General features: G+C 40.1%; 1 protein-coding gene across 1 annotated transcript in view; it reads left to right on the plus strand.

The window, feature by feature from the left end:
- RNF217 (ring finger protein 217) overlaps positions 1 to 23,373 on the plus strand; it is a 60,510-nt gene that overhangs the window by 23,948 nt on the left and 13,189 nt on the right. Inside the window, exons 2-4 of the mRNA XM_084513330.1 lie at positions 7,790 to 8,023; positions 13,611 to 13,775; positions 19,318 to 19,519. Of these exons, the coding sequence (XP_084369456.1) occupies positions 7,790 to 8,023; positions 13,611 to 13,775; positions 19,318 to 19,519 (601 nt within the window). The remainder of the gene's footprint in view (positions 1 to 7,789; positions 8,024 to 13,610; positions 13,776 to 19,317; positions 19,520 to 23,373) is intronic.

The following is a 23,373-nucleotide window of genomic DNA, read 5'->3' on the forward strand; positions in this document are numbered from 1 at the left end:
TCTGTGTCTGTTTTGGATCCTGTGTACTAAATAGTTGAAGAATGGGCTGTTGATCTACTCTTCTTATACAAGTAGTCACACAATACGCTCTTGCTGTGGTTGATGGATTTTGCGTAGGTCCATGTGAAAACTGAAGTGATGCTTCACAGTGAAGTTTGAGGCCACGTGTTTTTACTCTTGCAGGTTTTAACTTTTTGTCCATCTTCAAGAAAAGCACGGGAAGGCATTCGGAGGGAGGAAGTTTTGATCTAGATACTGTGATTACTCATAGTAACTGTGGTTTTGATTTCTTGACTACCAGTTTGTAAAGGAACTTTTCCTTTGTTTGCTTGTTTTGGTTGTAATGTTGGTTGTTGTTAATAGCTAACAGTATTATTCTGTTGGAACTGATCTGAACCTGGTTAATCCAGTCTGAACCTGGTGGAGGCCAGAGCTTGGCTACTCAGAGTTTTCTTCTGCATGTGAGATGAGGAAACAGCAATGTTCCTCAAGGGGGAATTGAATTTTGGTTTTGTTTGTTTGTTTTGCAGTTGATTGTTTTCTAGTATAAGTATTTAGATGAATTGTGGTAAACACTCATTGCATGACTGCTATTTCGGGAGCTCAGGTCTCCACACGCTGGAAGTCCGATGTGTCGTTGCATGGCAGAGGTAAAGCTCCCCTGCTGAGCAGCCTGTCACTGCGGCTGTGCCTGGATCCCCTCATGTTTGAGCTGTTTGCTCAGCTTTTGCAGCCTGTCCATGCCTCACCCTTCATACACATATGGGGTACATCCAGGCTGGGCTTGGGCGTTCAAATACAGATGACAGTTTTTACAGCTTTATCCTGGGTATAGGAGAACAGGCTGTTCTCATCTGAATTTAAACCTGCTGACTGAAGAGTTAACCCATCATTTTTTCTCATTTACTTCACAAATATCAGCTGTCAGCGTTGCTTTGTTTCAGTTCCGTGCTCTGTATTACTTGGATGCAGTCTTCTTATCGTGCTGTTGGAAGCCTGACAAATGCTTGTGATGCAAAGGTCTCGCTGCTTCTCTGCTCCTACTTCCCATTTCTGTTAAGCCCCTGTGAGCAGTGGTGGCCAAGTTACTCGAGTGTATCATGGTATGCGGATGGTCTCCTGGCCCTTGCTTCCTTCCTGCAGCTCCTTCCCACACCTGGTCCTGTGTTCTTTTGGTCCCACTTCCAGGCAGCAGCAATGGCTGTCAGGGCTTGGATATTTTTGCCTCTTTTCCACCCCCAAAAGGGCAGATACTTGGCTCAGTCTGCCACCTTCAAAACTCTTCTTTCATGAACATCTTGTGTCTTTTACCAAAAGTGAATGCGTCTTCTAAGGAATAGGAAAACTATTGTGCTCACTACTTGGCCTTGTTAATATGCAAACCTAAACAAAACCAGAGAACTGTTGTGTGTTTCCTTGTTCCCTGTAACGAGTGCTGCGAGACCTGTGGGTTTGAGTCAGGTTCCTACAAGGTTTGCAGTTCCTGCTCCGTGTGGGTTTGGGTCAGGTTCCTTCAAGGTTTGCAGTTCCTGCCCCACATCCTGCTGGGCTGCCCTCAGCGGGGATTTTCCCCCTCACTCTGCCCTCACAGGCAGGCCAACGCAGGAGGTAAAAGATGGCTTTGTCTTCTCAGCAAGCTGATGGAAGCTTTCTGCCCTCCATATCTCTTGGGGCAACTCTGGCTTGCCCCTTGGTCACAAAATGTCCCAGTGGCTTGGGTTAACACCTCTGATTGTGTCTGGACACGGGACTTGCTGTGACCTCCATCATGGGTGTTTCAACTCCATGCAGACACCAAGAGCAGCAGATAGCGTGTAACCTCTGTGCCTTCTGATTGCGTACACTGTGTTTGTGGAGTGGCAGAAACATGACCAAATGCAGTGTAGTTGTCTGAAAACATTACTCAGGTTAAATCTTTTTTTTGTTTGTTTTTAATTGATTTGCTGATACGGACAGTAACAGGAGATGAAAGAGCAGAGGGTGGAGCTCATGCCCGTTGGTAATTATTTATGTCTGGTTAAGGAGAATTTTAGTGTTCATTTGTTTTTCTATAAATAATTTTCTATAAATCCTATTCCTATGCAAGTGGAACAATCGGAACCTGAATGTTTAAGCTGGTATCTAATCAACGTGAACAGATGAAACCTGGCCCTGTAGAAGGGACAAAAAGGAGTACAGCTTCATGTCAGCATGTTGTCTAGTGATGAAGCAAATTAAGAGGCCTTTAAGGAAAAGGTTTTGGTTGAGCTTAGACTCAGGAGAGTATCTCTCTCATTTATCCTCACTAATTAATTCTGGCCAGTTTAGCCAGTCAACATTGTGGTGGTGGTTGGATATGCTGCGATTCCTGCCCAGCTTCTTGCTTTTGCTTGTCTTTCTTGTCAAGGATGATATGTTAAAATGTTCTTCAAAGGCTCTTTTACTACTTCTTCAGTTGGGTGTTTTTTGGTTGGTTGGTTTGGTTTTTGTTTTAGTGTTGACAATGTGATAGTTAACGTAAATCGTAGAACTATGTAAGTGGAAGAGGTGTGGTGTCTGCTGGTGCCTGGAACTTTTGGGCCCTGGTGACTGTAAATGTGGCATGGTGCAGGAACCACATCCTTGCTATGGCTTCAGCCAGGTGCATAGTACCTGTGCCAAAGGAGAGTAAAGACTTTGTCCTCAGAGAAGAGATGTGAAGGAAAGACACCATGATGGACCTTTTCAGGGGTGGTCTACATGAGCTTGTGACATAATAGAAGTCTGATTTAGTTGATTGCCTCCCTTGTTCTCCACTGACCGACTATGAAGAAAGGCTGGTCATTTTAGTTGATTTGGTGGTCGTGCAGGTATTTCCTGGTGTAAGAATTAAGAACTAACAATTATGAATTCAGTGTTGGCATACAGGAGTTCCTCACCAGTTTGAATTTTTTCTGTAACCTTTCTGAGATCAGCAATGTACCCATTGCTTGAGCTGGTGAAGACCCTCCCTCCTAGGTAGGTGAGGGATGCAATGTTACAGGTGGTGGTTGGCAGAGAGGACAATATGGTGGCTTACTGAAAAATGGGTTCTAAAAGTAAGTTTAATGCAAGTCTGCTATCTAGAGACATGAATAAAAGGGGAGATGCAAAAGAAACACACCCATAGGGGTTTTGGTCTGTGAAACAATGAACTACAGGCAAGAACATACGTGAAGATATACAGTGCAGCTGGAGGTAGCACATGAAACCCAGTTTGTATTCCTACTTGGTAGAGATACAAATGAAGTAGTTGTATCTCATCTAGTCTCATCACTATTATTTCTAACTCTTCATTCTCACTTATTTTACATCACTGAGGATATGTTACAGTTTGGCAGTAAGCAGGGAGGACAAACTGAAAAAGAAAATCTGTTTCATAGGATTGCTTGTTTTTTGTTGTTGTTTTTGTTTTTTGTTTTTTTTTTTTTTTCTTTTGTAAGAGTAGGACATCACTGGCATAACGCAGAGGCAGGGGATATGGATTACTAAAGTTAGTACTTAAACCACAGGAATGGTCATGGAACCACAACCTTAAAGACGGGTGCAAAATGCTTAGTAAAAGTTTCCAGTGTCTATTTTTTTTCCTTCTTGTTGCACTTGTGTTGTGTCTGTTTGGATTTCATTCAATTAGCACCTACCACTGTGAAGTCCTATGGAGAGCTATTAAAATATTTTCCATGAAAACCTGTTTGATTGGTTTAAAAAAAAAAAAAAATCAAGATGATACTTCCCAGAAGTGAAGAAAGTAGTTCTTCACTTAGTTGAATCTTACAGAAAAAAAAATTAAAAAAAAAAAAAAATGGAAGAACATTTCCAGTAAACTAGGAGGCAATAGGATTTTGCTTGCAAATAAAAGCAACTTTCTTCCATTAGTTTGTTCCTCTGTAGAATGTGAAAGTCCTGTGTATCAAACTGGCCCTTTACTTGCATCTGTGCACTTCCAAAGTATTTTTCATGCATAACATCCATGTTAGTTTACAGGGGAGAGCTTGGCTCACTGTTAGAAATTTAAGTGTTCTACAGGGGGAGTGGGGCGGTGTAATGCTGTTCTGATAGTTTAAATGTTGCTTTTCTGCAGGATGAAACTCATGAGAACCTGCTTTCACAGGATGAATTGTAAATGGTGCTAGCACCTCCCGAGATGATTTACGAAAGTTGAGCACAGCTGGGCGTAAGAACTGAATAGAGTCTGACATTTACTGTTGTGCAGCAGCTCAACTGCCTTTAGACATATCAGTCATTTCTCACGGTGTGAAAATATACCATGCTGTTGTGTATACTGAGGATTCTTAAGCTTTTAATACGTGGTGGTACTTTGAAATTCAAAGACTTCTTAAAACTTTTGAGGGGTTTTGACATTGTGATAAGCTGATATTGAAGGATGAGGCTCTTCAAAAATTCTTTGAAAAAAAAATAATGAAAAAGAATAAAACTAGATAGTTGTTTTTTACCCAGGTTAAAAGATTTTTTTTCTCTGCTGTTCCGTAGCACCTCCAGGGTCTGCAGCAGCAGGTAGCCTAACAAGCTACTTCTAAAGCTGTACTTGCATCAATTGCTAATGCTAGTGCACAAACAAAGATGGACTGTTTTGGTAAGACAAGGCTCCATTGAAGTTACTGCTAATAAGCAAAACAGCTCTGTTCGCTTCAGTCCTATTCAAAACATAGGAAAAGAATCAATCTTTGCCAAACTTGAAAGGCTGAAACTATTACAGAGGATAAAAATGATTTACTTCAAGTGGGTGTAAAACATATTTTCAAAATAAACACTGAAACCACGCTTGACTTTTACCACATATTTAATCATATTTTGTGTGGGCATGAAAAATAGAAAGCGTTCAGCTTTGTGTTCCTTCATTTTATAAATGCAGGTTTGTTCTAACTACCATGTCATGTAAGTGGTGGTTCTTAAGCACCAGTTTAAATGCCAAATGCAGTGTGCCTTCTCAGCATGAAGTGTTGCTCTGATGCAGATTAGTTTACTTCTAGGAAAAGGGCTTACCCCTTTTAGTATTTCCCTAATTCTTAAACAACAACAATAACAAAGTAGCCATAGATGGGGTTCATTTGACTATTTAGATTTAAATTGTTTTGTCTATACTTCTTCAAATAGAAGCATTACTTCTGTTGTACAACATATGTTGAACTATTAATCCTTGTAGCAGTGCAATAGTGTTTTGTATTTCTGTAGCAATTTTTTTCCTAGGTTAATGTATTTGGGTTCTTGGGAGCTGGACTGATTTTTCTTTCTGCTTCCTGAGCACAGATGATACAGGGGGATAAATTAAAACAAACTCCACGTGTTCTGAAATGAATTACTGATAAGTGCTTTGGCCCAGCAGTCCATGTTCTGCAATGCAGAGCGCTGCTGGAGTTGTACTGACTCTTGGAAGGGGTAGGCACCAGCAGAGGAAGGATATACTTTTATGAAAGTCTGTATATATACATAATGGGAATACCTGCAAAGAAAAAGGCCAGAGCTATTAGAATGTGGGAAGCAAATGTTTAAAGGTCTGAGCATCTGCAAAACTTCTTACTTATATGAAGACTCCTAGCAGAGTAACTAGATCGTCCAGAGACCACTATCTCTGGTAAAAATACTTGGATAACAAACTGTGAGCATAAAACAATTCCTAGTACATTTATTTTGGATCACATGGTAAAGCCATAGATTAAATATTTCAGATGGCAATGTTCTCTCTAAAACAGGGATGTGCTGTGTCATGGTGACGTGATCTTCTTGCAGTGTGGTTGTAACACATTTTAACATGTATCAAACTGAGGTTTTTTGAATTTCTGAGAAGAATCACTCTGTCATATGCTTGGGTTCAACTTTTCACATGCTGCTTCAGGTATGTTAGTGTCTTCCACCTGTAAAATGTGGGCATTCCCCACAGCATGTTGAGGGGGGAAGTGGAATGTTTTGTGGTTTTTTTCAATTTTTTTTTTTTTTAATGGTGCATTCAACCACATGCTCCTTCTGTTCCACCCTTGTCCAGGTAAAGGCCAAAATACCTGAATCTAGACTTGTTTGTGTGTGGCGGTGTTCTCCTTATCTTTTGGGGCTGGAGGTGAAGTTTTGGAGCATTTGCCTCCTGACAACGGGTATAGTTCAGGGGAGCCAGCCTCTCCTTTGTACCACGGGAAGGTCTCCTCTATCCTGACCTGCCCACAGCCTGAGCTGAGGCTGCGCAGGGCTGAGATCTCATCTCTGTGCTCTGGTCTGGGATGGACTGCTGCCATCTTATAACTTCCTCACCTCTTTGGTTCCACTGCATTGCTGGGGGAAACAAAAGCAGTGCCATGGGGATTTTTTAGAAGTCAATATGGGTTGACCTTGGGGTTCATACCTTTTTGTAATGTCTTTTCATACCTTTTTGTAATGTCTTTTCATACCTTTTTGTAATGTCTTCTCTAACTCCTGACTAAATTATCATTCAGTTGGAGCCCATATGACTCTGTAGCTGAGACAGCAAGGGCAGGGTTGTGTTGCTTTATCTTTTTTCCTTTCTTAGCTGAAATGCTGCACTAACAGTCTCTGGTTTATGATGTTTTCTGATACCGCCATGCAGTAGCAAGACCTGCATCAAAATCTGAGACGTTGCTATTGTATTTAGTATATTGTTTGCAGATCCCCATAACGGAGCATGTTAAAAAAAGTAAGCAGTCCAAGGAGATTGAATTGACCAACCTCAAAACAATAGCTCCTAGAAAGAGACACCCATTCCACTGTCAGCCCCCCGTCCTTCTTCTTTGCACGGAGATGGTTAGTAAGGAAGAATTGGGCTGGTGGTCAGCTCCACGTGTGCAGTCAACTCTCATTCATTCAGGACTATGTGTGGCAGACGTGAGTGAACAAGCTCATGCTGGGTCCTTGCAGACTCCTCAGACCCAGCAGGGTTTATTAACTCAGGCTCAGTGCCAAGTAAATACAGCCTCACTGCTCACAGACCAGCTAGGATCTGCTGTTTTGGCATGGAGTCCAAGTTAATAAAGCCTGCCAAGCGTGAAGGGTGCAGACCTGTGTCTAGCCCTGGTCTCAGATCCTGGAGCTCCGAACCTGTGTTGCAGATAACTGTCCATACAGATCAGCTTGGGACCATCAGGGCTCATTACATCAATAGCAGTTTCAGCCCTGATAAGTTGAGCACGCCTTTCTGTGTGTTCTTGTTTTGGTCATCTTATAGGGATTTTTTTTCTTTTTTAAATATTACAGCACTCAAGGTTCTGGGAAAATTTATTAGCTCAGTCAGCCCCGGGCTCAGTTGATGTTTTCTGTGCATGCTTAGCAGGAGTCGGCTCAGGGCTAGCACTGAGTCAGAGTTGATGATCCTAAATTGACTTTAATTTCTCTGTGCTGTGATTCCCAACACATTTTGGAATGAAAGTATACAGGCGTTTACATTACCTGCTTTCTCACTGCCTGTGTGAGCCGTGATAGTGCAGAGTTGGCTATTTCAGCCAAAACATGTAGTGCTGCATGGGTGCTGCTAGTTCACGTTTTGGTTTCATGGAGTACATTGCCATGGTATGTAACTACAGTTGTTATAGGAGTAATTAGCTTTTCTGTTGGATTTGGAAAATACCCTTTGAAAAAATGGCAGTTCACTTGGAGTAAGTCAAAATAACTTTAAGATGATATGCTTGATAGTCCGTGGACTGTTAGAGTACTTTAAATTGAATTTTCTTACAAAACTCACAAATGTTTGCTTCCTCAATGCTTGCAGAGTAGCACCTTTTCCAAACAAGAGGTCTTGCAACTCTTCTGTATGTTTTTTTCCCTCATTCAGGTGCAGCTGGGACAAGCGGATATAAAATGCCCAATCACAGAGTGCAGCGAACACCTGGATGAAACAACCATCCTCTATAACCTGCCCCACGAGGACATCATCAAGTATAAATATTTCCTGGAACTCAGCCGCATTGACTCCAGCACCAAGCCATGCCCTCAGTGCAAGCACTTTACAACCTTCCGGAGGAGAGGCCACATTCCTACCCCTGCCAAATTGGAGAACAAATACAAAGTGAGCATGGTCGCCAGAGCTGTGGGTAGGACAGCACTTGGTGGGCATTAAGTGAGCTTTCTTCTGTCACTGAGGCTTCATGCAAGCTGTGATTAGGAATATGAATCATTGATTAATTCATTTCTAACAATTTGAAGAGTTTAACTTTAGTCCTTACTTATTTGGTAAGGTGGCATAATTTTAGCCTGGCATAATTCAAAGAGTACTTTAAGAGTATTTTCTTTCGTCTCTGACATGCAGATAATATAGTCATGATTAGAAGAGACTGGGGAAGAGGAATCGCACTATTACTGATAATTTTAGCTGTGCAACTCCAGCAAAGATTAGGTTTTCCCTGAAACTCTCAAAAATGAATTTGGGACACTTGCTGTGTTAGGCGATAGCATCCTGTTGGCTTACTTCTTCTTAAGAACTGGAGCCATTGTCTGTTCTGCTTCTTGGTTTTGATTTCTTCAGTCCCTTACTATAGAGGTCAAACATTAATGTGGTTTCTCAATATCCTGTGGACTCTCAATACACAAAGTTTTAAAAAGATCAAAAACACCTTTTGACAGCACTTCTAGTAGAAGGCTTGCTTATACTGTGATTTCAATCAAAGTAAAAGCATGATGGCAGGCAGAAGCAGCTTTGAGCTCCTGAAGGTCCATCTTGGTTCCAAAAGATGAACATTCTGTCTGCAGCATCATGCTCTGTTTCAGTTTTCCATCCAGTTATTAGACTTGTGGTGGCTAATCTCATGATTGAGTTAGCCTTGCCTGGACAAACCAGTTTTCTTCAGTAGGAGTTTAGATGGTTGTTTAGATAGGCCTAATTACAGCATAAGATTCAGCCCAGTGTGAAGATTAAAAGGTACAAGGTTGTGTATCCAGTGGAATTGAAACCTCAGTAAAGCTAACTCTGAGATACAAGCTGCTCACATGTATCTGTGCAGTGTTTGAACTGCATGAAAGCTGCCACAAAGTCTGGTGTTGGACTCCAGATCTGGCATTGGACTTCTTTTCAGTTTTTTGACACCTTACACAGAGGTGAAAAATTCCATCTGCAGGTCAAGTTCCTTCTGTATGCAGCCATTCTTCTTCAGCCATCCACTCACTGTCCCTTCAGATACAGACAGGATGCATGGTCCAAGGTAGACCTACTGTTGTGATGCTTCTTCAGCAGCCTCTCATAAGGTGCCAGAGGCTGTGTTGTTCCCTCGAGCCCTGTCATAGTTTGTATAGCTGTTACATCATGGATGTGGCAACTCAGATTTATTTTTTTTTTTGTTGTCCTCAAAGCATAAAATGAGTACTCCTGCCCACCAGTGCTCTCTGAGTTAAAATGCTGTGGTTGAAATGTTCTCACCACTCCCCTGGAAATACTATACAAAGAAAGAATAGGAGGCTGCCTTATGCGTTGCTAGAAGCTTTTCCTTGCTTCTGTGGTAAAGTGCTCTGTGTAGTCCTGATCTGTAGGGCTGAAGTCTCCTCTGGGAAACAAACCCTGTCAAAATGTGTGCTTTGAGCTGTGTCCAGGTGTGTTCCCTGGAGGAATGTCTAGTTGACACAGATCAGAAATGCAACTCGGAAAATGCTATCAAACAGTATGGATAGCCATGGTCCAGGGCTTTGGACTGTTCCCTGATTTCACCTGTTTTAGTGTTGTCTCTTTGTCCTGCTATGAAAAAAGCACTTCTTGATTGGTGGGCTTTTTCTGCCTTAGCCCATGAGGTTCATAACAAAGTTTTCTTGCTTGCTTCTGTGAAGAAATACCATTGTATAAAATAAAGGCTTGAGTGCTTGACTTTGGAAATGTAAATGTTTTTTTTTTTTCAGTGTGGTTCTTACATAAGCTGTCTTTTGTTTGAACGACTGAAGAGCTTCTGAAACTCTATGCTCTAGAACTGGTAGGAATCTGTGGCTGTAAAGGTGCCGTGATGGAATGAATCTGTGTAGCTGATTCCAATGAGTTGTCCCTATTTTTTGATAAAATTTTAACCTTGAAATGCAGATATCTTCATGTCTACACATCACTTCAGTCAGCCTGAAGCCTGAACTTCTCTGAAAGTAGTGATTTTGCTGTTCTGTCCCTCTTTGCTCATAGCTGTTTGTTCCTGCCGGCTTGCTTTTGCTCATGTTGATGTTTTGTTGTCACATTGGGAGCTGGATCAAAGATCAGCTCCAATGGGACGCAAGATTTGTTTGTTTTGTTGTTGCTTATTTTCAGCTGGTACGAGACAAGGGATGGGTTGGTGATGAGGAGGAGGCAGCTGTTTTGGCAGGAGCCCATATTTTTTTTGGAAAAAAGTGACTGTAGCCATATCTAGAGATAGCATGAGATTCATGTCATCAACTGCACAATTTATTCAGCTATCCTAGCTTGTAACCAGCATTCCACTAAGCAGCAGAAAATCCCATTAATCTTCCTGCAGCTTCAAGCTCTCAGAATATTTTTAATGTGAAGTCAGTGTTGCTAACGTCATACCACAATGGTCAGTGCTTTGTGTTGCTGTTACCTACCAATTTTGAAAGGTCTCTTCCTGGGAGGTGAGGAAAATGATAGAATAGTTTACACTGAAGAGGCTTGCTAAGAAAATGGAAAATGTTAGCCTCAAAGGTCAGTATTTCAGAAAGCTGAGAACGAAGAGGGTTAGTATGAGAACTTCTGTATTTTTTTCTATTTCAAGGGAGATTGACGTCTTGGGTATGTGTCCTCTCAATTCTGATCAACTGAAATGGAAATCATAAAAGAAAAGGTAAATGTTGGTATAAGGAAAAACATACTTGAAAAAACACCAAAGGTTGGTTGTATTGTTGTTGTTTTCAGGTATAGTTTATCTGCTTTGTTGGGGTATAGTATATTTTACTACCTCAGACCATATGAAAAGAGTATGTCTGTGTCCTTGTTATGATTTCATGCACTAATACTCTGAAGCATAAAGCACATTGTTTGGTTTTCTCAGAAAAGTGGAGGAAGAATGATTTAAGAATCTGAAAGACAGCCACAATTGCCCTGTTGTGTTCCTATTTTTTGAGTACCTGCCATGCTGTTACACTGAATCCAAGTTTGAATAGGTTTAGGGTTTTGTTTTGCGGCCACCAGTTCCAAGAAAAGCAAGAATAATAATTCTTAAAAGAACATACTTCTCTTTGCCTGTATAATGTATGCTCAGACACTATGCAACAACAGTCAAGTGGCTCATTCAGAATCTTAAATCTATTTACTAACTCAGTTCTGTGGAAGGTGGAAAAGTAAACAAGTAACTCCAAACCTTTTAATGAGGTAGATCCCACTAGTTCACTTCAGTTCATCAGGGCCACTCATGGTAACAGATGTTATTCTGAAATCCTACAGTTGCAACCTCATCCTGTGTTGTAGTGTTTTCTAAGTGATGCTTAGGAACATGGTTCAGTAGGTGACACTGGTGGTAGGGGGATGGTTGGACCAGATGATTTTGGAAGTCTTTTCCAGCCTTAATTATTCTGTGATTCTTTCAGGTTGTAGAACACTTAATGGTGGCTACCAGCTCCATCCTTGCTTGAGGCATAATAAATACGGAGTAATGCAATGTGATGCTGGCTAAAATTTGTCTTTCTAGCAGTAGGTCACTGGGACATGTGATGTTGAAAATCACAAGTTTGAAGCTTGTAGAAAAATATGGGGATAGTGGTCCAGACAGTAAGCCAGTAGTCAGAGCTATCCGTTGCACACGTTGGTTTCTAAAGGGTTCTGTAAACCTTAATCAGTGTTGTGTGTGAATTTAGTTAGTAACAGAAAAAATGCTATTCTTCAGATTCTTCAGAGTGGGAAACTAATTTACTGTTCATTTGTTCTTAAGAATTATGCATACAAGCAGGATAACATTTACTTAGCATCTGGGCCTGTGGACCAACAAATCCAAGAAACGGCGCTGATTATACTTTGTATTTCTGTTGTTTCATACTTTGCCTTGGCCTTGGGTAAGGGATTAGTGTTCTCATGCAAAAAGTCTTTGTAAACCACATGTCTTTGTAAACCACGTGTTGCAGCTGTCGTGTTGTTTCAATTCAAATGAATTTTATTATTGTTCTTTCCTGTTTCTGTGCTGCCTCCCTGTGTTTCAGTAACTTATTCTTTGACAGAAAGCATCTAATAAGTGATTTTTTTTCTCTACATGAAAAACTTTACTGTTTGCCACCCTGTAGCAACAGCAAGCAGGAAGTCATACAAGCACAGGATACAGGATATCAGAATTTAATCTATTTCAATTTTATAGTGTCTTAGTCTTCTTGATATGAAGAAAAAAAAATGTATGTATTCTAGCACTTAAATGCTTTTTTTTTTTTTTTTTTTTTGGAGAAGGATAATAAATGGTAATTAAACTGTGTTGGAAAGAGAGAAGAAAATCTTGAGGCTGCTTTCCTTCTTTGCAATTCAGACCAGGCAAAGAATTCTGGAGGGGTAAACTCTGTCGTATTATATGTAGTAGGAAAATTGCTAGTTCTCTTGAGCATGAGCTCATATTCTTGCATGCGTTGATACTTAGGTTTGGAATGGCATAAAGAGGTAAGCTGAAGTGGTGCGCTGAGCAACACATCATGTAAAGGTAGAGTACTTGGTTGAACACTGCTGTGCAGAGAGATACCTCACATTATGTGAATTAGGCTATGCTGTCAGACACTACTGCAATGCAAAAATGTTTGTTTTATACGAAGTTAAAGGCAACCACTGAAAAATGGGTCAGATAGAGTCATAAAAAGTACTCAGCTTGAGCCATTGCATTAATTGTACTCATGTTCAAAATAAAAAAATAATCTTAAAGTCAAAAACCTAAATGCTATCTATGTATGTAGAACTTAAGGAAAAGTATTAAGTGTTAGCATGCTGCTAGCAACAGATGTAAGAACTGCACGTATGAATTCTGGCTGCCCCCCAGCAAAATACTTCAGGGAGATCAGAGTGTCAGCCTTGGCCTCAAAACAGAGCTGAGGCAGTGGGCAGGCAGTCAGCGTGTCTGAGCAGAGGGCACGGCAGCTTGTGGGATGTGAGGATTTCCAAAATGCATCCTGGGGGCTTTGCCTGGGTCCTCACCCCTGGGCAGAGCTTCCTGAGCAGCATCCCCGCCCCACGCACTGCCAGCACAAATGTGTCTGTGGTGATCCAGGTATGGGAACAGCTGTGGCCAAAAAGCTGGGTTTGGTTGAATTCCTCAGTCCAGTCCATCAGCTGGTACAAATTAGGGGCAGTGTGAAGCACAGGCTGTGGATGAGGTGGTGAGGAGGGCTGAGCAGTTGCTCGAGAGCCATGCCTTCCCTGGGCAGAAGCTGTGCTGCCAAACACAGCTGAAGTAGAGTTGTTCCCAAAGCCTATGTCTAATGTGGCTTCTGCTTCTTACTTGCTATGGTCATGGGCCAGGTGTGAAGCCAGTCATTTGAAAATGAGCACCTGCAATGTGCCTCTGTTTCTTACTACTACAAACACAGCAACTTTTTTCAAAAATTAGCCAGGCTCTACAAGGCATGATGATGATGTTTTTGTCGTAATGATTTAAAATCAAGATAGTGGGAGGTGTAGAACCTTTATCAATTTAAACATCTTGCAAATGTGTGGTGTTTTATCATTTGTACAGATCCAGTGTCCATCTTGCCAATTTGTCTGGTGTTTCAAGTGCCACTCGCCTTGGCATGAAGGCGTTAACTGCAAAGAGTACAAAAAGGGAGACAAGCTGTTGCGTCACTGGGCCAATGAGATTGAGCACGGGCAAAGGAATGCCCAGAAGTGTCCAAAATGCAAGGTAAGCTGCCTTCTGGGGGTGCACAGGTGGTAGCTTCAAACTGCTTAAATATTTATGTAGAGTAAATATTTGTAGCTTCTATTCTGGATTTGAAACTGAATTCACACTTGTACAAATTCTTACCTTTGACCCTTTGAGAAAAATGGGTCACGTGTTTTACTTACTCTGCAGACTCTTTGCATGTAAAAGAAACATTAAAGAAATTCTAAGACAAGGCTTTGTTTTATACTTGTAATGAGTGTGTTACAGGCCAAATTATTCCTATAATAAAGCTTTAAAGAAATTTTAAAGCTTTAGAGAAATATGATGCTCTTTGTCAAATTTTTCAGAGACTGGCTGAATTCAGTGTTGGAGTCAGTCAGAAAGTACTGCTATCAACAAGTTAACTAAGAGATTTCAATTTTTGGCAAAACCAGAAGTTTTTTTTAGGGTTGTGAAAGAACTGATATTTAATCCTTTCTCATAAATTAGCTTAATTTTCAACAGAATGAGGTGCAGTCTCATGCCCTAGAAATGCCATTTCCCATCCTTCCAGGACAGGAAAGAGATGTCCAACTACTTGAATGTGGTGGAACAGCCCAACATGCCCCTAACCCTTAACAGAGGTGGCTCTTACGGCTTTTTGCTCTTTTGGTTTTCACAGCAGTTGTCTCCAGTTGCTGATGGTAATAAGTCAAAATCTGGAGATCACCATGGTGGTGGGAGACTAGGTTTTTAGAAAAGGAGTACTTAATTTGAACATATCTGTTGCTCTAAATTTACTTCATGGAGGGGACAAAGTAAGGTAACTAGAATGCTTGGTAGGAAATAAATAGTGAATGGGAAGTTTTACTTCCCAATGTATGAAGTATGTTTAGTCATACTTTGAGCCTTACCCTGTGCAAATAAAGAGAATGTTTATCAGTTTACTAAGTTTCTTGTTTTGGTCATGGGGGAAGAAATGCCTGTCATGCCATAGCTTGAAACTGAAAGACTTCAAAGCATGAAGAAAAATTTGTAAAGCTGTGAGATCAGTGGTCATTTGTTTACCCTTCCTCCTGCATACACATGACTTTTGAATAGTTTTTAACAACTTCTCATTTGGTAAAAGTTGATAGGTTTGAGCCAGTTCTAAAAATGTTTGATTTCTGGAAAGTCTTACAGTAAAATCCTTTTACAAACTTTCTTCCTTTTGGAGTGGGCAGAAGTATCTGTTTTGGTTTTAATTTCTTGAGTTGAGTCCAGATTCAGATTTTTGGACAATCTGAATGATGTAACTATTGAAATAAGCTGTCCAAAAAAAGGAGAAAACAATGTACCAAGCCAAAAAGTATGAACATGGAAAAGCAGGGAAAGGAGGGCTGCTAGCTGGAAAGAGAGAAGAATAGAAGACGCCAGCATTAATGTGTGTATCATTAATACATTTTAAATAATCTGACTTTTCCAAATCCGAAGTGTATAGCTGTTTTTAATGGATTCAGAATAAGAAGACTGGACACCTGAGACCTAGGTGGTCTAAATGTCTAATTTTGAAGCCTGAAGTTGCGTGAGTTTAGCTATCGATTCTAAAGAGGATTCAGATTTCTTTCTTGATTTTTTTTATATTTTTTTTTTTCAATCAAATGAAAATAAAACCTTCTGTATGGTGGGAGGCAAAATAGAAAGTTATGAATTTAGCACAGAAAAAAAACCTTTGTTAAAAAATCCTTTCTGGTAATGTGATATTATAAATGAATGTCGAAGAGGGAGTTCCATCTTTTCATAAAGGGTACCCCTGCTCCTAGTATTTTTCTTCAGAGATGGAAAAAGTTTTTTGTTCACAACCTCTGAATGGTTCATGTCAACACATTGTTGGTTTTTAAATCAACTCTATAACTAGCGAATAATCAAAAGAGCCACTTAGTGGTTAGAACAGTTGCACTGTTTTCTTCCTTTTCCCATAATCAGTTATTGAGTAGTTAAAAAATGTATATTTTGCAGCATTCTTTGTCAAAGGCAATAAAAAAAGTCTGAACATATGGGGATGAACACACCAATAGCAAAATATTTGGGGATGGGGAGATTGGAGCTAATACTGTTCTGACTCTCACTCTGTCTACCCCCTAAAACCACTGTATAAAACATGATCAGATGACTACCATATTTGCAATTAAAAAAAATGGAAGGAGGAAAAGAGTTGGTAACATGCTGCTTGATCTATTGTACTTCTAGATCCAAGTAGGCGATGTTTCAGCATGTTTTATTTTGATATGGTCTTGTTTTAGTGGGAGTTGGCCAAGGCATGCAGATTTGCTATGTATTATTAGATATCTTTCCATAAATTTTGTAACCTTAACTGCCTTTCCCCACTACTGTTTTTGACTTCAGAAGAAAACACTGAGGAAACAGAGTGTTTCTTACTTAGAAAGCTTTAAACAGCAGCAGAAATTTAAGTAAACAAGAATGTTAATGAGAATCATGGATCATATATTTCTCATGGTATGCATTCACTGTTCTGATTAATGTGAATGTTATCGCATAATACAGGCCATGGTTTTTGAAGGTGATTGAATTATTTTTCCTCTCTGGAGGGAGCGGAGTCATTGCTGCCGTATGGGGAGGTTAAGCCATGCACCAGGCTCCCCTGGGAGGAGCAACAGCAGAGCAGCATGTCTCCTCTTCCCCCAGCAGTGGCAGGTTTCCCAGAGCCTGTTTCTGTGAACAGGCATCCCTGCACAGCATGAGGGGGTCAAGTCAGTGATGAAAATGGTTGGTCTCTGTGCTCCTGCTGTGGGAGAACCTGCAGTGAGCAAACTCCATGCCACAGCAGGCAGCTGTGTCCCTCCGGGTCTTTGAGCACCTGAGCACTCCTGGCTAGGGGAGCAGGGAGCACTCGTGTGGTATTTGACCTGGCCATGATCATCTTCCCAACCTACAGATACTTGTAACCCATCTCTCTCGGCAGATTATGCCAAGGGCAGGGAGAAATATGCCTGTGAACCAAGGCTGGAGTCTATCTGGTGAAATGTCACACACTCGGCTTGAGAGCAGCTTGGCTGAATCAGACGGAGTTTGTCTGGCCTCATCCGTCTGACAGCGGGTGGCAGCAAGTCCAAGCTCCACATGTCATTTTCTGAGTGGATTCCATCCTCACCAAATAGGGAAAGGTGGTGGAGTTTGGATTTCTTCTGGCAACAAAAAATATGGATAAGTACAACTAGTTATTCCAGACTTGCAGTTTTTGAAGACGTATGTGCAGATAAATATTGTCTAAAACATTTATAATATCTTGGTTTGAAGAAGCAAAGTTCATACAAATTAAAAGTTCATATAATTGCAGTATGTGTCCAGAAGAAGAAGAAAATAAAAACAACAAAAAAACTATCAACGTAAAATTAAGAGAACAGTGCCTCTGGAGGACTTAGACCAGGAGCAAGTAGATTCAAGAGATTTTAAAGTTAATGCCTTATGAAGTAAATTAAACTTTGGCTCGATTAATATGGTCAACACTTCTTTTATATAAGACCTGTACGAGAAAAGCAAAACTCGATTTGACAATATCCCTTTAAAAAAATCAAAAATGAAATTGGTATATTTCATATATACCAATTGTATAATATTGGTATATTATTATATACTGTATATATTACATATTATAATATCGGCATAGTATTGGTATAACGTTGGGCAAACTTTTTTTTTTTTCCTAGTTTTCTTGCATTGAACACTTAAATGTGAAAGATTTGAAATCAAGTAGCTTATAAAGCTCATCAGCAATGGCATTCTTTTTAGGTGCTTCTGGAAAACAGGGTACCTCTGCTACAGGTAAAGGAATGATACAAACAAACTGAACGGTGGGCTTCTTCGAAGTAGAGGGAGCAATTGTTTAGTCAGCCTATTTGGATCCCTTCTGTTGGATGAATGCAAGTCCTCTATGTGTCTACCAGAGTGGCATTTTATAGTGCAGTCTTTGTGCATGTGAATGTCTTTCCCATCTTTTTACCTGAAAGAAGTGTTTGAAAGTGCAGAAGTAAATTCTGAGATGGCTGACATTGGCACAAGGATGTCGGCAGACCTACCTGGAGCCACTTTTCATGACATCTGCCCTGCAGTCTTTTAAGCGCTGCCGGTGGAAAATGCCAGCTTGTTACATACACGGAAGTTCCAATTTCAGTAGCAGTTGAGGTGGAAGAGATTTCTCAGATCCCAGATGAACCATGACCAGTTCCACACTTGATCCTCTGAATAATGTCCGATACCCTAGGAATCACGAGCCTCTCTTGAGGTTAGAGGTTTCACTTGTGCCTGAGCTTTCATCACCTCTGGTGCTGGCAGGGCCATTAAGTGGTGATGTCTTGTCAAAATACATGTGTAGATATGAGTAAGAAGTTGATCCATTCATCACATGTTTCAGTAAGCAAAACTCCTGTTGGATGTAAAGGGAGGAAAGGCTGTTCCCAGGGAGGGTGGTTAAGTCTGGAACAGGTCACTCAAAGAGACTGTGACATACCCATACTTGAAGACTCTTAAAATCTGGTGGGACAAGGCTTGGAGCAGTCTAATCTGATTCTGAATTTAGCCCACCACTGAGCTAGGGGTTAAAAGAGGGGACATCTGAGGGTTACTTCCAACCTCAATTATTGTGTAATTTTGTCTGCTGTTACATTGTGGAGCATGGGGGGTGGCAGTATTAATCCATTTTATGAGTTAGGAAAAGTGTTTACCACCCCATTAGCTATGTTTTTAACTGGCAAGGTTGAGCAGTAGCTGTGTAATCAACGTTGCAGTGCATAATGTGGTTTCATGAAATACTCTCAGGACTACCTCTCTTCTAAGTTTCTCAAAACTATTAACTAAAACTGAAGCCTGACAAAATCTGTGCAAAGTGAGTAAATGTACCAAGTGTGCAGAAGTATATAGAGGTATAGAAATGTTAAATTATTATCAAGCTATTTTATGCAGACAATTAGCAGAAAGGTGGAAGGCTAGGGAGCTTGGCTTAATGCTGTGTTAAAAATACATGTAAATAAGGAATCCTGTGCTTTTTAAGTCCCTCATCCTGAAGCAGAGCCTTTCTTGTTCTATTACAAAATGCTAAGTCAATCTGTGATGGTAATGGGACAGGGAGTGGGGCCACAGGTGGCATAAGAGGGAAACCCATCTATGGAGGGGTGAGACAGAGTTGACAACTATATTTACTGTGATGCTCTGGTTTTTAATGAAGTTAGGTGCTAATGTGTCTGCTTGGGTAGTAAAAATAATTTTTCATCTTCAGTAAGGGTAAGGATCACTCAGATGCTCATGTGAGTCAAAGACGTAAAGCAAAGAGGGAGAATTATGTGGAAAGGCACTTATGTAGAAGCCTGGAAACAGCTGTAACTCGTGTTTGATGGTCTGAAACGCCTTAGAAAATGTTATTGTCTTAGGACAGCTGCAATCTTTATTAATGCAGATGCCGAGTTCAGCAAGGGGCTGCTTGCACTATCTCTTCATCTGATGTATATGGATCGCGCTGGAGCGGTGCCTGCTTTTCCGTGCTCCGGGGGCTAAAAACAGTCTTTTCTTTTTCCTTCTGCTCGTGAAGATCCACATCCAGAGGACAGAAGGGTGTGACCACATGACCTGTTCCCAGTGTAACACTAATTTCTGTTACCGCTGCGGGGAGAGATACCGCCAGCTCCGTTTCTTTGGAGATCACACATCAAACCTCAGTATATTTGGATGCAAATACCGCTACCTCCCCGAGAGACCACATTTGAGGAGACTGGTGCGAGGCTCTGTCTGTGGTGAGTGGATAAGTGTGCTTTGTAGAGAGCTGCACGAAGAGGTCATTGGGGAGAGTGGGGGATCAATATCTTTGATATATATATAGATATAGATATAGATATAAATGTATAGGATGGGTACCTGTTTTTAGTTATGTAAAAGGTGGTTTAATAAATATATTAAAATATAGCATTTGGGGTCCCTTTGTCAATGGTTTGTGTATGAATAAATAATCTCTTCGGATAGCTTGTGTTTCCTAACCTTTTTTGATAATACATAAGAAAACTGGAAAAATATACAAGCAAACCAGCAAAAATGAGTCTTGGTATAAGCTAGCCTTAAAGAAGAATTTTAGTTCATTCCAGAGAAAATTCACTTTACTTGTAACACCTGTGCATTGATTTCAGGTACCTAAATAGACCTGTTACGTTGCCACACGTGAAACTACAGTGCATTGATTTCATAGAAGATCTTTTGGTGAAACTCCGTGCAGTGCTCAGACTGTTGACATGATAAATGTCTTTACGTTTTATGTTTTTGTCTGCATTTTTTTCATTTTGTTGTACAACTGCCCTATTGGTCTATTGGTCTGTGTTTCTCTCTGCTGGCATGCAAATTGAGAAGCACTTGCTCAAACACGCTCTGAAAGCTACACCACAGTGTATAGCAGCCAAAACCTAGATCTGCAGGAGGAGCTGACTGTTGCCAAGCTGAACAAGGTTTGGTGTGGAGTCCAGCACCTCAGCTACATGTCTAGATCCGTGTGTCACTTAGGGTGATGTTTGTTCCCAACAATGGATTTATGTGCTGAACTGGGGGATACCTAAGCTGTCCAGTAGGATCAGACGAGGGAAGGAAATGCCTGAAATCCTATATTTCCTGTGGAGCAAGCTTTTCAGGTCTCTTCTGAGGTTTTGATGCTGGCTATCAGTTGATGAATGCCTATTAAATTGTTCCTCAGTAGCTGTTTTAAAAGGGACTGAATCTGTGTGATTTCATTTAACAGGAAGGTACAAAGCAGTCAATATGCATGTTTTCACTCTCTTGCATTTTCTAGAGAGAAATTGCAACATTTGAGAAGATCTATTAAAAATTAAAGACAGCGCTGGCACTAGAGCACATGGGTATAAACTGTCCATGAATAAATTTAGGCGTAAAATTCAAGGGCTGTTTCAAAGCACTTGGTAAGGTTTCAAAAGAATTTTCGGTAAAAGAAACATTGGCCTACAGTGTAAGCTGTTGTAAATGGACCTTGGTGTATTTGGTGGAATCGCTACCTGTAATAGCAGGAGACATTACAAATTCTATACTGCTTACATGCATATTCACGGGTTAAGTTATTCCAGGATTAAATCTATGTTCAGTGCAGATAGAAATAAAAATAAGTATTTTTTATCATATTATAAATCTGCCAAAAATTCTTCCTGTCTTAATTGTCCAATGCTTTACACATAATGTAAATGAGTAAACACTTTACATTCATTTACAGTAGTGTTTATTTTTTTCCCCATTTTCTTTCCCCACAAAGAATTGTGGAAGTGCATACATCAGTTAAAATTCAGTGGTGAAGATGTGTATGTTCATATCTATAAAAACATACATAGAGAACATGTAGTGTATTTTACTTTTGCTTCCTGTTTGTAAGTGTGCTTGTGATTTGCCTTAATTTAGTAAGCCAAGAAAGCCTCAAAGCCTCAACCGAAATTCCTTCTAGGGTTTTCTCTTAAAATTTCTCTCCAGCGTTAACCTCTGTCATTGTGTTATTTCCCATGGGGATGTTCATCAGTTCAGTAGAGACAGCACTAGCTGCCAGAAAATATACTAATTGCTGAGATTTTTCAGCATAGCTTGTTAACAATCAAGCTCACAAGGATTCAGAGAATTCTGCCTTCATGGCCAAGACCCCAAATTCCTCAGTCATCTCTGGTAGGACTTGAGGTCTTAAGGTTTTGTCAGTTGGTGTTGCAGGGCAAGACTGGGCTCTGGCTCCATTCTGAAGAGTTGTCAGAAAGAGGAGACCATAGCAGAGGAACAGGCCATTAAAAGTGTAGTCTCTAAATTCTAGTAGCATGTAGCAATTTAAAATAAATAAATAAATAAACTAGATTTACTGTGGTAAAATGGCACTGCTCCTTGGCTAAGTAGTGGAAATTAAGAGGACAAATTAAGAGGGCTGCCAGTGGGAGACTGGTGACGTGTTGCGAAATGCCTTTTCTTCTGTCACTTTTTTATTTTCTCACTATGGAGAAAAAATAAGTGTGGTGATTTTGTAGTCTGAACAGCAAAGGTTCCTTGGCTTGTTTCTACTAAATCTGGGTGGGTAGGGTGTGTAGAAAGGAAAGAACATTTCACGGCAGACTGGCATCATATTTTCTGTTAAGCAGCAAATGTGTGTGCCTACCGTAATAGACTGTTCTGTCATAAAAATAGGGGAAAAGCATTTATGGCAACATGTATTTCAACACACTTTTCTTCAAAAACAAATGGTTTTGTAAAGGTGATAGAAACCCAAGGGAGAAGAACATACTCTGGGAGCAAAAGTAGTCTGTTTTTTTGATGTTCCTTCTCTTCCCTCCTCTTTTCACCATTTAGCCAGTATATTCTTTAGAGGAATTTAGAAGAACTTTGTCCTGTGGCCAATACTGTAAGATGAAATTGCTAGGACTGAAGGGTAAAAAGCTGACTTTGAGATTTCATCCTCATAGTAATTAGGCTCCTTCTGGCTAATTTGGAGGCAGAATGTTTGGTCATACCCTGAGGTAGTGATGAATTGTGTTGGGTATTGAACACAGGAAAATAATACATGTTCAGCTGTCTTTAAATATAAGATGCAGCATAAGTACCACCTGAAATCAATTGGGTGAATTATGTTCAAAATCAATTGCTGCATACTACGTGGATGTATAATAGGGCACACAACACATAATGGTGCTATAAAACAAGTGAATTATTTTCCATAGTAAATAGTATCTCAGATAGGATTCTGAAAGCAGCTTATCTTCAAATCTGATATATACCGTTGTCCCAAGACAGAACAAGACTCACTTTAGGCATGGTTTTGAGCACTGCAGCAGGAAGAATCCTATTTCTAGAATCCAACCTTCATTGTCAACTTTATCATTTAAGTTGGTCTTATTAGTACAAGATTTCCTTCATACATTTGATAGGACTTTTTAAAAACAGATGCAAGCTTGTATTAGCACTGTGACTGTTTTGATTTGTAAGTAGATACTTGTAATGACTGTTTAAGCATATACAGCTATTGAGTTAGACTAAATTTGATTATTATTTATCTATATGCTAGTGATTAAATTTGTTTTCCAAAGCTAGCATATAAAGTTTTTGATGGCAAAGAATTCTCTAAGGATTTCTGGGTTTTCATAAATATTACCCAAAACCCCACAACCAGAATCAGTTATGTAAGGAGAAAAACATTCCCTCATGTTTTCTAAATGTTTCCTAATTTGGCAGAAAAATATCATTCTGGATATCTAATGAAACTCCTCTAAAAAACCTTGCAGTTATTACTTTACTACAGATATCTAAGTCATGCTAGGTAAATCTGTAGAGAATTGTCTCCAGCTGAGTAGAACTTTTTCAGTGTTTCCTTTTTAGGCTTCTTTTATTTGCAACAGTTTCTGTAACTATCAGTAAAAACTAACTTTGAATGTTACCAAACTGGTTACCATAACGTAATGCTGAGTTCACTGCATGGACTAGTGACCCAAGATTTTATTCATCTGTGTGGCAAGGCTTTTATATTTGCTCTATTTGCTAGCAGTCGCAGAGCTGACAGAAATAGGACAATGGATCCTTGGGAAATTTAGTGGCTGTAATAAACATCCATAGTCTCAACAGGGTTTCTTAGTGTGTC

Source organism: Aythya ferina, assembly GCF_964211825.1.
Source record: "Aythya ferina genome assembly, chromosome: 3".
Lineage (NCBI taxonomy): Eukaryota > Metazoa > Chordata > Aves > Anseriformes > Anatidae > Aythya > Aythya ferina.